Genomic DNA, 17,236 nt, shown 5'->3' on the forward strand with positions numbered 1-17,236 from the left:
TAGTCTGAACTGCATTTTAGAAAAATCACTTTGGTGTCTTTGTGATGTGGATTGGTAGTGGCAGAGATAGGTATAAGAAGATTTGATATAGAAAGACAAACTAGGTGGATTTGTAGAAATTGATGAAACCTGACATGAGATGGTGACTCTGTGATTGGATAGAAAGAGATATTTATTTGGTGATCTTACAGAGATAAAAATGAAAAGATTTGGCAACTTATCAAATTATGATGTATGGGATAAGTGGCAGTGAACAGAAGAGAATGATCCTAAGATTACTGAACCTAGGTGAAAATCATCTAGTTAGAACTTAGGAGAACTGATCAACTCACAAAATGAAAAAGTGGAGAGAGAAAGAGAGAAGCCTAGAATAGAGCTTTTAGAGTAGAACTACAGTTACACAGAATAATAGGGTTCATAGATTTAGAAGTGGGAGTGACTGTGGTCATCATTCAATCTATATCTATCTGTTTTTTCAACTGAGGCATGAAGCAGATAAGTTAATTATCAGTAAGTGTCTAAAAGTTATATTCAGACTCCCTTTTTTGACTTTAAGTCTAGCACTCAAACATAGCACATGAGACTCTGGAAACGAATGGTAAGAGAACAAGAGGGCAGTATCATCAAAACCTAGGGTAAGAGAGTATCCAAGAAGACTGTGTGCATCAGTCAGGGCTGCAAAAGGGGTCAAGAAGATTGAGGGCTGAGATATAGTCATTAGATGCAACAGTTCATAGGTCATTGTTAACTTTGGAGAGACAGTTTCAACTGAGTGACCAGGTCAGAAACTAGATTGTAAATGGCTGAGGAGTAAGGAAGAGGAGAGGAAGTGAGGTGTCAAGTATATGCACATCTTTTTTCAAAGAACTTGACTGAGAAAGGAAAGAGTGATTAAAAAGGGCAGCGAATCATTTATGCAAAAAAAAGTTAAGAAGATGAAAAAAAGTATTTCACTTTCCCAAAGCATCTATACCAATACATTCACCATTAGTGTTAACAGACTAACCATTTTAATATGCTTTGAGGCAAAATTAGAACCTAAAACCTATCTGAACTATGTTGTAGAGTTTTAAGATATCTTGGCAGTGTTAAGATATACTGAAAACTTTCATTTAGAACATTGTACAGATAAAATACAGCAGAATAAATCAATGTACTAGAATTTTAGTTGCAATCAAGGCTTAATCATAGTCTATGTTCTAGATCAGGCCCGCAGGCCAGATGCAACAGCTGAGGACATTTATCCCCCTCACCCAGAGCTATGAAGTTTCTTTATTTAAAGGCCCACAAAACAAAGTTTTTGTTTTTACTATAATCCGGCCCTCCAACAGTCTAAGGGACAGTGAACTGGCCCCTTATTTAAAAAGTTTGAGGACTCCTGTATAGATTCAGACCTCACCTGTAAGAGTAGCAATTGTCCTTTACAATAGTAGTGAAGGGGACAAAGAAACATAATGATTTATGCATAAATTAACTTTAAATCTCACAAACCTTTTTCTTTAAGATGGAACTTTCTATCCTTTTTTGTATATTTTTACCAATTCAATGAATAGGCATTTAACTGCTTACTTACTGTGTGGTAGATGCTAGGGATAAGAAGACAAAAATAAAACAGCCCCTACTCTCCAAGAGTCATTGTATTGGAAAACATACATTTATAAGTGTATGCAAGAAGAATTATAGATGTTTAATCTATACTGAGTTACTTGCTGTCTAAGGGAAGGGAGAAAAAATTTGGAATACAAGGTTTTTCAAGGGTTAATTTTGAAAACTTTACTTTTTTTTTTTTTTGGAAAATAAATAGCTAAAAAAATTAGAATAAATATAAAAACATTTTCATTTTATTTATTTTTTATTTTATTATAGCTTTTCATTTATATATGCATGGGTAATTTTTCAGCATTGACCTTGCAAAACCTTTTGTTCCAACTTTTCCCCTTCTTCCCCCCACCCCTTCCCTTAGATGACAGATAGACCAATTCATGTTAAATATGTTGAAATATATGTTAAGCACAATATATGTATACATATCCATAGTTATTTCGCTGCAAAAGAAAAATCAGACTTATAAATAAGGTAAAATTAACCTGAGAATGAAATAAAAAATGCAAGTGGACAAAAACAGATGGAGTAGAAATGCTATGTACAAACATTTTTAAAAAGGAAGCCTTATATTTTAGGCTAATCAAGAAAGGTTTTGTATAGAAAGTAGTGCTCAAGGTAAAGGAAGATTGTGTCAGATGAAATATATCTGTGAAGTTCACTCCAGGTGAGATCCAGAGAGAGAAAGAAGAACTCCCGTGGGTGAGAGCCAAGAGCAAGAGGAGGGGGTTAGTTCGGGGAGAGCTTTAATTTCTCAGTGAAGATGTTTATGTGGCGATAGCAGTAGAAAATTGACAGAGCAAGAAAGTGCTAGAAAGATTCTGACAGTTTCCTGGAGAACAGATTGAAGAGAGGAAGAATTTGAGTCGGGAAAGGGTCTGAACTAAGGTAATAGTTGTGTGAGTTATAAGAAAGGAAGGGAAGAAGAAAGGGAATAGTATAGATAGCAAGCATTTTATACATCACCTACTATGTTCTGGGCATTGTACTGAGTGCTTTTTTATAAGTAGTATCTCACTTTATCCCCACAATAACTCTGCAATATAAATATAATTATCCCGAAACTGCAGTTGAGGAAACTGAGGTGAATAGAAGTTAAGGTCACACAGCTAGAAAATGATTGAGGCTGTATTTGAACTCAGGTCTTCCTGACTCTGAGATCAGCTAGGGGGCACAGTGGATAGAGATGAGGCTATTTGCCTCGGTTCCTCATTTGTAAAATAAACTTGGAGAAAGAAAAGGCAAATCACTCTGGTATTTCTGCTGAGAAGACCCCAAATGGGGTCATAAAGAGTCAGGTATGAGTGAAATAACTCAACAGCAACAACAACTACCTCCCTCCAGATCCAAGATTTTTAAGCTCAAATAAAAATGGGGGCCACAGATCTATATAGATGAATTCCTCTGCACCATGTATGACTTAGTTTTTCTTTACAATTATATTTTAATGCAGTTTGCATTGTACTTGGAAATAGTTTGCAAGCACATTATATATTCCTTCTCTTCACATATTTTTATATTCCAACCAAACTTTTTGTTTCCTGCATGTGCTTCCTTCCTCTCAGCCTTAGGGCTGTCCACCATGCTTGAAATTCTTGTTAAAGTCCATCCACTACACTGAGCTGCTCTTAAAGTATTTTTTCATATAGTTGATGCATAATAAGTGCTTGAGTTGAGTTAAATGGAATCAAAAAGATATATGGAAGTGGCTCAGTCACAAAATAAGAGAATATCACATATATATGGCATCATATTCGCTTGGTACCCATGTAATATCGAGAGACATAGAAGTAGACCCTTTATGGAGGATTTATCATAGAAAATGGTCTAGAGTCTCATCAGATGAGAAGTTGTAGATGGTTTACAATTTGTTAACATAGGAATGAGGTCAAATCAGGCAGTTAAGTGCCTACAGTGCAGTAGACACTATCCTGAACACGGGAGATAAGGAAAAAAAATTGACCTGTTGAACTAAGTGATAATCTTAGTGAAACCGTCACAATCATCTCCATAAGTCCCTCATAATTCATATCTGGGATGTCTTGCAGAGTGTTGTTCTTTGCATTATGTAGGTACAACTTTTATTTGGCTGGTTCTTTTCCTCCAAATTGCCACCTGTCAAATGTAGGACCTGATAACTAATTGGAAACTTTTTATCACTCTACTTGTAAAAGTGAAATCATGGTTTGTTTCTTTAAATATATTATACAGTGAGCCTTTTTGTGAAGTTCACACAAGGGAAAGGTCTGGGTCCTAGAACACAAAACCTGGGACAAAGCGTAATGAAGTCAGGGACAGAGAGTGAGAAAAAGGTGTGCTACTTGGGATTTTTTTTTTTGTCAGATGTCTTCAGAGTTACAAATTTCAAAAACTTGTAGAGGTTTGATAGAAAGGCCATTGATTCTGGAGCCAAAGAACCTGGGTTGAAATTGTATAGCTTATGTGAACATCAGTAATTCATAATCATCTTAGGTTTTGCTTTCCTCATCGATAAAGTGGAGATCCTTTGCGGTCCCTTGTAACTTAGGTCTATGAGCCTGTGATCTTATAAGTCTAAATATTCTTTAGATAGATAGCTAGGGATCACGTGAAAAAAATGTCCTTTGAACAAAATTTTGAATATTCATTCTGAAAATAAAGGAAATGGAATTGGTTTAACTGTATTTCTGATATTGTTAAATATCTAATGGCTTTACTATTCTCAAACAGAATTCTCTCCCCCTCCCCCCCCTCCTTTATTATTCAAGAGTAAAGATTAGTAAAGTTTACATTCTCAAGCATTGCATTTGCGGGAGGGAAGGAACTGTCAGATTTTCAAGAAGCACTTTAACTGACTCATTTTGGTTGTTTTGTTTTGTTTTTTTTCTCATTTGAATTTAGATATCTTAATCCATGGATAAAGTGGGGAAGATGTGGAACAACTTTAAATATAGGTGTCAGAGTCTTTTTAACCATGAAGGTGGAAACAGCAGTGAAAATATAGATGTGAACTCCAATAGATGTTTATCGGTTAAAGAAAGGAACATCAGCATAGGGGATTTGACTCCTCAGCAACAAAGCAGTCCCTTAAGAGAGAATGTTGCCTTACAACTTGAATTAAGCCCTTCAAAGAATTCTTCAAGAAGAAACCAAAATTGTGCCGCTGATATTCCTCAGATTGTAGAAATAAGCATTGAGAAGGAAAATGATTCGTGTCTTACTACCACGGGAACGAGACTGGCCCGCAGAGACTCCTACTCTCGACATGCTCCGTGGGGTGGGAAAAAGAAACATTCCTGTTCTACAAAGACGCAAAGTTCATTAGATACTGAGAAACGGTTCGGCAGGCCCCGAAGTGGTCTGCAGAGGAGAGAGAGACGATATGGCGTGAGCTCTGTCCATGACATGGAGAGTGTCTCCAGCAGGACAGTGGGAAGTCGGTCTCTGAGGCAGAGGCTGCAGGATACTGTTGGCTTATGCTTTCCCATGAGAACTTACAATAAACAAGCAAAACCCCTCTTTTCTAATAAAAGAAAAATACACCTTTCTGAATTAATGCTTGAAAAATGTCCTTTTCCTGCTGGATCCGATCTAGCCCAGAAGTGGCATTTGATTAAGCAGCACACGGCTCCTGTGAGCCCCCATTCGACCTTCTTTGATACCTTTGATCCATCTTTGGTTTCTACTGAAGATGAAGAAGATAGGCTTCGGGAGAGAAGACGGCTCAGTATTGAAGAAGGCGTGGACCCTCCCCCCAATGCACAAATCCATACCTTTGAGGCCACTGCACAGGTGAATCCCTTATATAAGCTGGGACCAAAGTTAGCCCCGGGAATGACGGAAATGACTGGAGAAAATGCCGCCACGCCACAGGGGGGCTGCGACTCGGAGGAGGACGCCCCCACCCTGTGTCTGCAGGCACGGAGGCAGAAGCAGCGCCAGGGCTCCGGGGACAGCCACGGCCATGGCCACAGTGGCCGCCAAGGGGCCTGGAAGGTTCACACGCAGATCGACTACATTCACTGCCTCGTGCCCGATCTGCTGCAGATCACAGGGAACCCCTGCTACTGGGGGGTGATGGACCGATATGAAGCAGAGGCCCTCCTGGAGGGGAAGCCTGAGGGCACTTTCCTGCTCAGGGACTCTGCACAAGAGGACTACCTCTTCTCGGTGAGCTTCCGCCGCTACAACCGCTCCCTGCACGCCCGCATCGAGCAATGGAACCACAATTTTAGCTTCGATGCCCACGACCCCTGCGTGTTTCACTCCTCCACCGTGACTGGGCTCCTAGAACATTACAAAGATCCAAGCTCCTGCATGTTTTTTGAACCATTGCTGACTGTATCTCTAAACAGGACTTTTCCTTTCAGTCTGCAGTATATCTGCCGTGCAGTCATCTGTAGGTGCACTACGTATGACGGAATCGATGGTCTCCCCTTACCGTCAATGCTACAGGACTTTTTAAAGGAGTATCATTATAAACAGAAAGTTAGGGTGCGCTGGTTAGAGCGAGAACCAATAAAGGCAAAGTAAACTCCAGTCAGTGCCCCAAGTAGGCTTTTGTTAGGTTTGTTTTTATGTGCATCAAACAGTATAACGTAGCAAGCACATGTACCAGTATTAGGTTTTTTGCAATATCGTACTTACTCTTAGTTTTAGTATCTGTCCTATGCTGTCTGCTATTACATATACAAATAACTGTGGTGCCTATTGAAATAATTAGTAGAGGAGAAAGCTGCACATGTTCAATAAGGCCTACCCACACACAAACACACATTTGCTGATTTTTCTAAATGTTTGGTTTTTCATAGTTGTAGTAATAGGATGAAGCAATTTTGGGGCATTTGCTATGATATTCTATTTCCTACTGAAGAACAAATGATTAATATTGGGTGAGCATTTCAACAGTGTGACTAATATTTGAAATGAGTATTTTTTCTAAGAATTTTTCTATAATATTACAAAAGTTGTAATGTTTGTAGTTCCTCTAAATCAAGGTTCAGAAGTCCAAGAAGTCAGATGGCTTACCTTGCCTGCTGCCTTTTAGAAAATGAAAAGCTCTGGCCACAAGGGCACTGTGCAGTCCACTTTTCAGTGTTGGTATTGTTTGTAATCGCCTTTTCTCCTTTACAAGATTCCCAGTCCCAGTTTTTCTAAAGAATAGTTCTTAAAACTTTAGATTCATGTGTAATCAGTAGTAGAGTTTTATTTGGAGACCATAAGTAGGAGAGAGAACATTTTTGATTAGTGCTTTAACTTGAACAGGCATTTGAAATAGCTGCTGACCACTTAGTGCTGCATGTGAATTTTTAAATGCTGACGTGCAATCTAAACTTTGATTCATGGAAACTGGATCACTTTTCATGCCCATAATCAGTTTTTGAACCACGGAAAAATGAGAAGCAAAGTGTATAGAAGCAGCCCAGACACTAGTTAGTTAATAACTAGAGTGGTTATTGAAGGTGAGCTGCATTTAATGGTTTGAAATGGCAGTATTTATCTCTTTTGGTGTAAAATACAAGTCACTGATTATAATTTATAACGTTCCAATAGAGTTAATTTTTAATGGAAAATCTGAAAGTTAAATTACAGATGTAAAAGGTACTGTACAACCATCATATCTGTAAATAACTACATTAGCACCTTTTTGTCACTTAGAATAGTATGCGATACTACTTGAGTGAGCTATTTTGGAAGTAATATCGAGTTCTAGTGTTCGTTTCTTAGCATCGGACTGAATGAACGATTGTGTCCTAGACATTTTGCACTAAGATAGTTGACTCTCCACACTTGTGTCTTTTGTTAATGTGCTCTGTACCAATGGTGAGTGCTCCTTAGTTTCTTTGCCTGCTGCTACAAAATGTTATTTTACACCCCTCTGGCAATTGCCAAGGCTACAAATACAAGAAAAGTTATATTTGTATGCAACACTAACCCTTTTATTGTGGATGTATGTTTCTGCTTGCTGTGCCTTGTTATGGCTGCTTCTCTGTGCTAATAAAGTATGTTTGGTGTTCTCCTTGTATATCTGCTGTTTTATACATTTGCAAAAATTTATCTTGTAGCAAATTGAATTGTTTGGGGTTTTTAATGAGATTTACCTGGTAACTAGTATAGCTAATACAGAAATACTGTGCAGTTAATTTTTGGTTTTATCAGAGGAAAGCAACTCTCTGACTTTAATATCACACATCTTTTTCAACCAACCATGATCACATATGATGTTGAATGATGTCTATAGTTACTGCAAATTATGGACTTTGCAGTTGAGATTTCACAAGATAAGGGATTAACAGAGAAAATTTTGGCTAAACCTATTAATTCCTCTGCTGATTACAGGTAAAAGGCTGAAACTATTAATGTTCTCTTTTTTTGGAAAATGAATATCAATATTACCACATTGCTTCAGAAGCAGTGGGTAAAATGAAGTTTTATTATGAACTAATAATAAAGCAGCATCGTTTATTGGTTTGGGGACCAGTTTAATTGATATTAAATGCCCAAAATGTAGAACTTTTACCAAAGACTTGTCCATTTTAAAGCAAAATGGGGAATGAAGGGACTTTTGAAATACCTACTGCATCTAATAGTGGTCCCTAAGTGATATATATACCAAAGTGTTTGAGAACTTCATCCAAACCTACTTTAAAGCATTATGTGCAATTAAGTTGTTACAGCATAATTCTATCGCCTAACTGTTGGGTCCGTTTTCTTGAGCTCGTGATATACCTGGAAAATAAATTGAACCTCTTTTGTAAGTCCATAATAATAATTGAAAGGACTATATGCAAGTAAGATCATATTATATAAAGGGGTAACTTGAAACTCCAAGAAATCACTTCATGTATGTTTTTATATGCTTGTAGCAAACTGATGTTCTAGTTATGTTGTTTTGTAGTAGCTCTCAATGGTTTTATGTGTTAAAGAATTTCATATGTTAAATGGAAATTGTTTTAAAAAATGTAAATATTTGAGTTTATGTAAGCATGTATGTGTGCTAATGTCACCAACGTTTAAGTTTTTGTGTATAAATATTAATATGCAACTTTTTGTTTAAAAAAGTCTCCTAAATATTAGCTGCTTACATTACATTAAAGAAAAGAAAGAAAGAAAAAGGCATCACCAGCATGAAGTTGCACCTACTCTTTATATTCACTGTGTCTTTTTTCTGAATTCTGTTGAAGCTTCTCAGTCAAATTTGGGGTTTTGTGATTTTTTTTTAAATGACTTTTATTTTGGAAATACATCTCTGCTAGAGTTTAGGCATATGTTTTCATTTATGAATGAAGAATGATAAAACATTCATTAAACACTATGTGCCAGTCACTGTGCTAATTACTGGGGATATGAATACAAGTAAAACAATCCCCTTTGACCTCATTCAGCTTACATTTTAATGGGGCAAGACAACACATTAAAGGATGGAAGGAAATGGGGAAGGGATCAGAGAAGGAATGAATAGCATGGTTGGGAAATGCCCTGAAAGTAACATGGAATCTTGGTTTAGGGCAAGATCAAACAAAAACTAATCTCCTGGAGTCCTATAAAATGTAAACATTTCATTACATAATGAAATAAGGAATATCACATCTGAGTCAAGTTATGAATCTTGAAATTATATTTGTGAAAATGTCTTACAGATGTAAATATTTTCTTAGACAAATAGTAGATTTTAAAATCTCATATAAAAGTCATTTGAGGCTTTAATATAAATATTTTAAAGGAATTTTCATATGCCATATAAACATTCAGTGATTTTATAATGCCCTCATCTTAGTTTTGCTTTACATTTGCAATAAAGTTTATATAGACATAAATCATTCATTAGTATCTTTGTAGTCCAACATATAGTAAATATTAAAAGTCATAATTCTTAAATTATCAGCTATAAACTGAAAAATAATATATATCTTTCTCTAAGCTCTTGTGAGGAAGCTAACAGATGAGGTAAACATGATTTATAAAAACAGTTATTGGAATCTTATGTCACATCTACCAAAAAATTGAGGAAGCTAACATAGATGAAGTAAACGTGATCTATAAAAAGTTATTGGAATCTTATATAACATCTACCAAAAAATGTGATGTTCCCTTTTCATATATTCACATGCTTTGGTTACTATTCATTTTTACTTCTATAGCTATATTATAATTGCACTTAAAATTGAATGCCACTGATGCTGAACACCAGCTTCTGCCTGGGGAATGACTTATGATTTGGATGGAGTTCTTGTGTGAGAGTTTTAAGTATTTAAGTGAATATGTGATTTCACTAATGTGTATATTCCCTGCAATGATTCATTTCATAACCTATGTAAAAAAGACAGGGAAACATTACTGTAAAGTTCAGGTTGAAGCTGAGATAGGAACTTGAAGGCAGGCTGGCTAGCTTGCTTCTCACAAACTGGCTGTGTCACCTTTGGAAACAACTTTTTAGTGCCTCTAAGACAACTCTTAACTTGTGGGACAGTTGCCAGTCGCCTCTTAATCGAGCTCAATACACCGTTGAAATCAGGTCCAGAACTGTTCACCACTCCATTTCCAGTGTGCTAATAAAGAGGGACACAGGTTATTTATGGTTTGGGCTATTACATTTAGGTCCAATTTTTTTTTATAGCTTTTTATTTACAAGATATATGCATGGGTAATTTTTCAGCATTGACCCTTGCAAAAGTTTCTGTTCTAACTTTTCCCCTCCCCCCCCACTCCCCCAGATGGCAGTTAGACCACATGTTAAATATGTTAAAGTATGTGTTAAATACAATATATGTATACATATATTTAGGTCCAATTCTTAAGGGCTGTCAGGCAACGGTTCTCTTCCTTCCTCTAGGTAAAATCAGATTAAATTGAGTAAGAGTAATTTTTTTTTCCTTGCTGAGGCAATAGGGATCAAGTGACTTTACCAGGGTCATGTAGCTAGGAGGTGTTAAGTGCCTGAGATTTGAACTCAGGTCTTCCCGACTTCAGGGCTGGTGCTCTATCCACTGCGCCACCTAGCTGCCCCCAAACAAGAGTAATCTTGAAGAAAGTTAAAATTTTATAATAAGGGGTTGTGTGTATGTGTATGCAAATAAGTTTCAAGTTGTAAAGGTATCAGCTATCATTGCAACACGGAAATTTTGTGACTCCATTTGTAATTTTCTTAGCAAAGAAATGGACCATTTCCTCCTCCAGCTTATTTTACAGGTGAGGAAACTAAGGCAAATGAGCTTACAAGCCTTGTCTGGAATTGGAGCACATAAGAGGCTGAGGCCATATTTGAATTGAGGAAGGTCTGGAGCTCTACCACTACCCCACAAGCATAGTTACCAACAAAATGAAGTCTCTTAAGAATGGGGTCTCTTAATAAGTCTCCACTTTATAGAGTAGAAAGACACAGCTTGTTGTAGAGAAATTTTCTTATGAATATGTAATGTACAGGTGGTTTATGAAATAATTGTAGTTACATTTTGACTTCTGAGTGCATAGAACTTTAGAAGTTATGGTTTTAAATAATGCCTGCTCTGAAGGGTCTTATAGTTGGTTTGGAAACCTGGCATGTCATGTAAGATCTCATTGTTTTATGTGCATTTTCCCCAATCTTTTAAGTAGAGGTTCTAAAACAGGAGTGAATAATGATTATAGTGCTTGAGGAAAAGTAGTGTAGTAGTAGGCAGAAGTCAGATGGATTCAGGTCAGCAAAAGCTTAATGGAGAAAAATGATTAAGGAGAAATTAGTGCATGAGATCATAACTTTGAGATAGAAAAGAATCCAAGGGAATATGAAATCAGCAGTCCATCTTAGTGACGAGATGTAGGGGTTGAGGACCAGCTTCTCTCTGTCACTCAGTATGGAGTTCCTTAACAACTGAGGAAGATGGTGTAAATGAAAGTAAATGATGGGCTGTTAAGTTTCTTTAGCTTGTTACAGGTATGCATTATATTTTTTTTTTTCCTTACTCTAAACTGCCTTTTTTTTTTTTTTTAAACAATACTTCTGTGTGAAGAAACTCTGTGCTTCCAAAGGCTTGGCAACAAAAGTATAATCAGATGAATCTTAATCATTCTAGGGTTATCCGGGAAGTCAAGCCAAACACTGGACTTGGAAATCAGGAAGATGAGTTAAAATCCTGTTCCTGACATTTTACTAGCTTTCTTGATACAAGTTTTTTAGTACCTGTAAATTTCAAGTAACTAAGACTAATAAATTGAAGAATTCTCTATACTAAATAAACTCAGTAATATTTATTAGTGCTAAACTAATAAACTAATCCAAGCAAAGAGAGAATCAATAAACTTCCAAATAAAAGCCTTATTTCAATTGATGTAATTTTTCTCACTTGGTTTATATCTTATCTGGCAATATCAAAATATTGTCAAAGTCAGTATTGGTGTTTAGAAATATGTAATAGTAACACTTTGATCAAGGCTTTGGTCTTTTTAGACTAAGATTACAAAAATAAAAGCTAGTTTCGAAAGCAAGCCCAGATAAGATCTAAATGGGCAATGACATTTTATCCCACTCCTCCCTGCCCCCCACAATTTAACACATTTTCACTTTTTTTTTTTTTTTTAAGCAGAAGGAACAGAATTCCTTCAAAGTTTAACTTGGATACCTTCTCATATACAAAGCTCTGCAACTTTGCAACCCTCCAATTATTATCTCTTATCTCTTATTTATCTCTAAATAAAAATTATGTATTCTTTACTTTGTAGATACTTTGATTTTACTTATTTGTGAATCTAAATTTCCTTTTATAATATTAAACTTTCCATCTTCATCACCCAGCATTATACCTGACATGTAGTAAGCATTTAATGAGTATTTTCATTGAATTGAATTCTTTAAAAGCACAGAACTCTCAAGAAATTGGTTTCTTTTAAAGCTAGAAAGAAAATTCTGTTTTAATGGTTTTGGGAAACATATGCTTAAGATTTAATAAAGGACCCCCCCCCCATATCAAGATGGCAGACTGCCTTTCCATCTAATTCTAAAATTCAAGAACTTGTCTAATCTCTAGTAGATACGAAGTTTTTACCATAATACACTAGTTTTAAAATATGGAGGAACTTAAGGGAATTTTTGAAATCTCTACAAATAAAGCTGACAGGCTTGGATATGATGCAGGAATGAAGTCAGTATAGTCTGAAAAAAAAAGTGATGTTACTTCTATCTAGGCAGTTTTATGAAAGAGGGAAGAGCATAATTTCTGTAACTTTGCCATAATGAAGTTGAAATAACTTTTAAATAACACTTAACTAAGAAAAAATAGTGTTAGAAAAAAAAAAGATGGAAAAAATCCACTGGGCAAGTATCCTAGTAAGGTTAGAGATGAGTTGGAGTTTGTGAAACTAGCTTTTATCTAGCCAGTAAAGGCAATCTTGTAATATAGTCTAATGAAAAAATGTCATATACTTTGTTTTTTTTTGTTTGTTTTTAATATTTTATTTTATTTTATTTAATAATAACTTTATATTGACAGAATCCATGCCAGGGTAATTTTTTTTTTTTTTACATTATCCCTTGCACTCGTTTCTGTTCCGATTTTTTCCCTCCCTCCACCCCCTCCCTTAGATGGCAAGCAGTCCTATATATGTTAGATATGTTAATGCCATATACTTTGAAAGAAAACAATGCTAATATTTTCACAATTATGAAACTTCAATGCAAACTTTTGGCACGTGGGGAAATAATTGTGTTTAATATCTAATATGGGTGGCCATCTTGGAATCTAAAGAAACCAGATTTAAATCACAGCCCATTAATCTGTAGGCGTTTATGTTTACTGTGTGCAAAGCATTTATTTGTCCTTCATTCTCAAAGAGGACCATGACATTAGGATGATGATACCATGACTTGCAGCAAATTGGATTTAAGTGGGAGGGCTATGCAAAGTTAACAGCCTCACTTTCTCCTCCAGAGATATCTGGATTCAGGGGCAAGATATAGATTGGGACAACTAAAGATGGCCCAGGGTACAGGGAGAGACTTTGGCAAGTGCTTAAGTGCTTGGAGGTAGGAAGGCAATAGATTTGTGCTCCAAAGGAGCTCATAGTCTTATGGGAAAGACTGTGTTAAAAAAAAAAAAAAAAGATATAAACAAGATATATAGAGGATAGCTGCAGCTAATGGCAATGGATAGAGTGCCAGACCTGAAGTCACAAAAGACATCTTCCTGGATCCAAATGTGGCCTCAGATACTAGCTCCCTGGGCAAGTCGCTTACCCCTGTTTGTCTCAGTTTCCTTATTTGAAAGGATCCTGAGGAAGAAATGGCAACCCTCCAATATCTTTGCTGAGAGAACCCTAAATGAGGTAAAACAAACAAACAAACAAACAAAAAAACAGGACTAAACATGACTGAACAGCAGTAATTGATAGAAGAAAGACACTAAAATTAAAGGGGACCAGGAAAGATTTTTTTTCTCACTCCTGATACTAGCTATGGCCATAAGTAATCATCTAATCCCTCTCCACGTTCTCTCTACTCTTGGTGACTTGATCAACTTCCAGTGGTTTAATGACTTCTCAGCAGATGATTCACAAAGGTCTCTCTCCATTTTCTCCTGAGCTTCAGTTCTATATTACTAGGCTCCTGTTGGGATGTTTTAAACTGGCTGTTCTGGAAATATCTTTAACTCAACAGATCTACAGCAGAACTCGTTATTCTCACCCCCAAGTGATTTCTTTTCCAAATTTCTCTATTTTTGCCAAGGATACCACCATTTTTTTTTTCAGTTTCCACATTCCTAATCTCAATCTAATTCTTGACTCCTCACTTTCATTCACTCTGGATATCCAGCCTTGCCATTTTTAGTTCTATATCATGTTTTGCATTTGACCTATCTCTCTTCTCATAAGCCACTACCTTAGTTTAGTGCTCCACTACTTCTCAATTGGATTATTACAATGGTCTCTTAATTTGTTCCCTCTCTCTAATCTCTCCCTATTCCAATCCATCCTCCTCCTAGCTATCAAAGTGCTTTTTCCTACATGCAGATCTGATCATGTCATTCCCCTACTCGGTATCTCCAGTGGCATTCTGTTGCCTCTAGGATAAAATATACACTCCTATTTGTCTTTTAAAGTCTTTTAAAACCTGGACCTATATTTCCAACCTCATATATCATACCCCTTCAAGCACTTAATCCTCCAGTCATCTGACCTCTCAGTTCCTGACATGAAGCATTCTAATCTTTGTGCCTACAGATTGACTGTCTTATTCCTAGAATAGCCTTCTTACTTCTACCTCATAGAAGCTCTTTCTTCCTTCATAATGCAACTCAAAGTAACATCATCTACGTGGAGCTTTCTTAACTCCCAACTGCTGCACTCCCTTTCTAATTATCTCATATTTATTCTGTACATGTCTATGTAGCACTTCTTGTGAATGGTTCTCAGAACTTGAAGTTATGGTTTGAGGTTGTGAGAAGGGTATTTAGGAATTTAGGAGTAATCCTAAGAAATAGAGTTTCTAGTATTGTTAATCATAAGCCCCCACTGATGTGCTTTTTATATGTGTATATGTATAATGATATATTTTTTAAAATTTTATTTATCTTTCCACTGGTATACTAAGCAACAATTAAATTTTCTTCAACTGTTTAGAGCCTCCAGAGGCATAGTTAGTTTGTTTGGTTAGGGAATGAATTGTTCTTTTGTTGACCTAATTAAAGGGTTCAAATCTCATAAAGAAGTCATAGTATATAAATTATCTTCATTTACTGGTTTAAAATTCCATCAATATATTGATTGATTGATTCAAAGGAGGCAGTTAAGCCTTTTATGATTATACACATTCTGTCTCCAATGATGGAATGTAAGCTTCTTAAGAGTAAAAATTGTTTCACTTTTTTGTATTTGTATCTCTAGTACAATGTCTATTGATTGATCGATTTCACTGAACCTCATTTTTCTTACCTCCAAAAAAATGAGTTTCATATTTGCAGCACCTTACAGAATTGTTACAAAATTCGAACAAATAAATATATAAAGGTTTACAAAGTACTTTATGAGCCTTAAAGGTCTTTATGTTACTTCTTTTAATTATGAATAGTATGGAACTGGCAAGTATTGTAAAATGTTTGTAAAAATGTAGTTCACTTTTTATATACTGAAAAAGACATTTTGTTTTCATATATCACCTTTCTTTTGAAGAAATCAAAATATACTCTTGTAGTTTTGGTTTTCTTTTTTTTAACTTTTAGATCTAAGTAATAGGGGTAATAGGGGCCGAATTATAGTGGGAGAAATCAAAAAGAAGATGTAACCTGAGAGGTTACCAGAAGCTCTGGGATGGTGATCTTCAGGCCAAAACAGGATGGGAGGGGGGACATTGTATGGGTATGTGGCATATTTTTGGATTGATACGCCTAGATTCTATTTAGTGCTATTATTTCTATGTGTAGGATGCCTTAATTTTTACACACACCTCATTGACCAACACAAAGCAAAGAAGTCAAAAATCCTTGAGTTTTAGATGGAGAGCAGAGTTTGTCAGTCAAGTCACTCTGATTGATTTCTACAGTTTCTTCAATTTCTATAATTTTTAAGATTGTACAGCCAGAGAGGCACTAGGGTATGACTCAGAAGACCCTGGTAGAAAAGAGTTTTCCACAAAAGAAATACCTTGACCCAAGTGAGGGCTACAATTTATCAAAGAATATCACCACCACCACCACCACCCCCCAAAAAAAAGGAAAAAGAAAAAACTTGCAAAGTTTTTTGATTATTCCATTTGTTTTGGATAATGCCATTGGAAATATTGGAGCAGGTCTTTTGCCTTCAGACCTTTGTACTTCAGACCTGAGTACCATCCATCTGCATCACAAGTACTAATGTGGATCTATGAGGAGAAGGTAAGTAGATTATATCTATGTCTATGTCTGTGTACTTGTTCTCATTCTGATAGTCTGTTCATTTAGTTGATGAGTGCTATTTTCATTCTGACCCACTGAGCATCAGAATTGTGTTCTCATGCTGAAAAAATGAAAAGCCATATTACCTGTATTCCAAGGATACTGGTTTTTGCCCTCTCTTTTGATGCGCTAATTGCTCTTATAATAAAAATTCAAGTTCAATAAAGCATAGGGCTGGGAAGAGATGCAATAACATAATTAGTAATTGCAAAAAAAACCTTATTATTCATGTTAATATAAAGAACTTTACAAGTTACAAATAGACATAAAAGCATAGATTGGGAGTGTTCTCATTTTATCGATCAGGAATCTAAGACTGAGAGACACTGTAATGCCCAAAATTACATAATAGTAGTAATTATTACATAAATAGTAAATGTCAGGACATTTATGTAGCTTTACAAAGTCAAAGATTTGAAAAGCTTTTTTTCTCAAAACCCTTTAAAAAGTAGGCAGAACAAAAATTGTTCTTCAGTTTATAAATAAACTGCCCGTTTTATAGATGATTATTGGTAGACATAACTCATTTGATAAACATTCACTGCAATAGTTAGAGGGTGAATCAATAATATAATTTTTTCCCCAAGTGGTGTATTTTAGAAGCATAATAAAAATGTGGTCAATTTTATTTGGAGAACTTGTGATGCATACTATAAATTCAGGTATTGTAATGAGGTTATATAATCACATATACATTATAGTTAAATATTTATTTTTAAATATGAAAAAATGTTTGTGTTGCACATTCACAAACA

General features: G+C 35.7%; 1 protein-coding gene across 3 annotated transcripts in view; it reads left to right on the plus strand.

Annotated features, from left to right (window-relative positions):
* SOCS5 (suppressor of cytokine signaling 5) overlaps window positions 1-8,709 on the plus strand; it is a 73,875-nt gene extending 65,166 nt beyond the window's left edge. For all 3 annotated transcript variants that reach the window (XM_051975216.1, XM_051975217.1, XM_051975215.1), the window contains one exon: window positions 4,483-8,709. In XM_051975216.1, coding sequence (XP_051831176.1) covers window positions 4,495-6,114 — 1,620 coding nt within the window. In that variant the 5' untranslated portion in view covers window positions 4,483-4,494 and the 3' untranslated portion in view covers window positions 6,115-8,709. The remainder of the gene's footprint in view (window positions 1-4,482) is intronic.
* Window positions 8,710-17,236: the final 8,527 nt, after the last annotated feature.

Source organism: Antechinus flavipes, chromosome 2 (assembly GCF_016432865.1).
Source record: "Antechinus flavipes isolate AdamAnt ecotype Samford, QLD, Australia chromosome 2, AdamAnt_v2, whole genome shotgun sequence".
Lineage (NCBI taxonomy): Eukaryota > Metazoa > Chordata > Mammalia > Dasyuromorphia > Dasyuridae > Antechinus > Antechinus flavipes.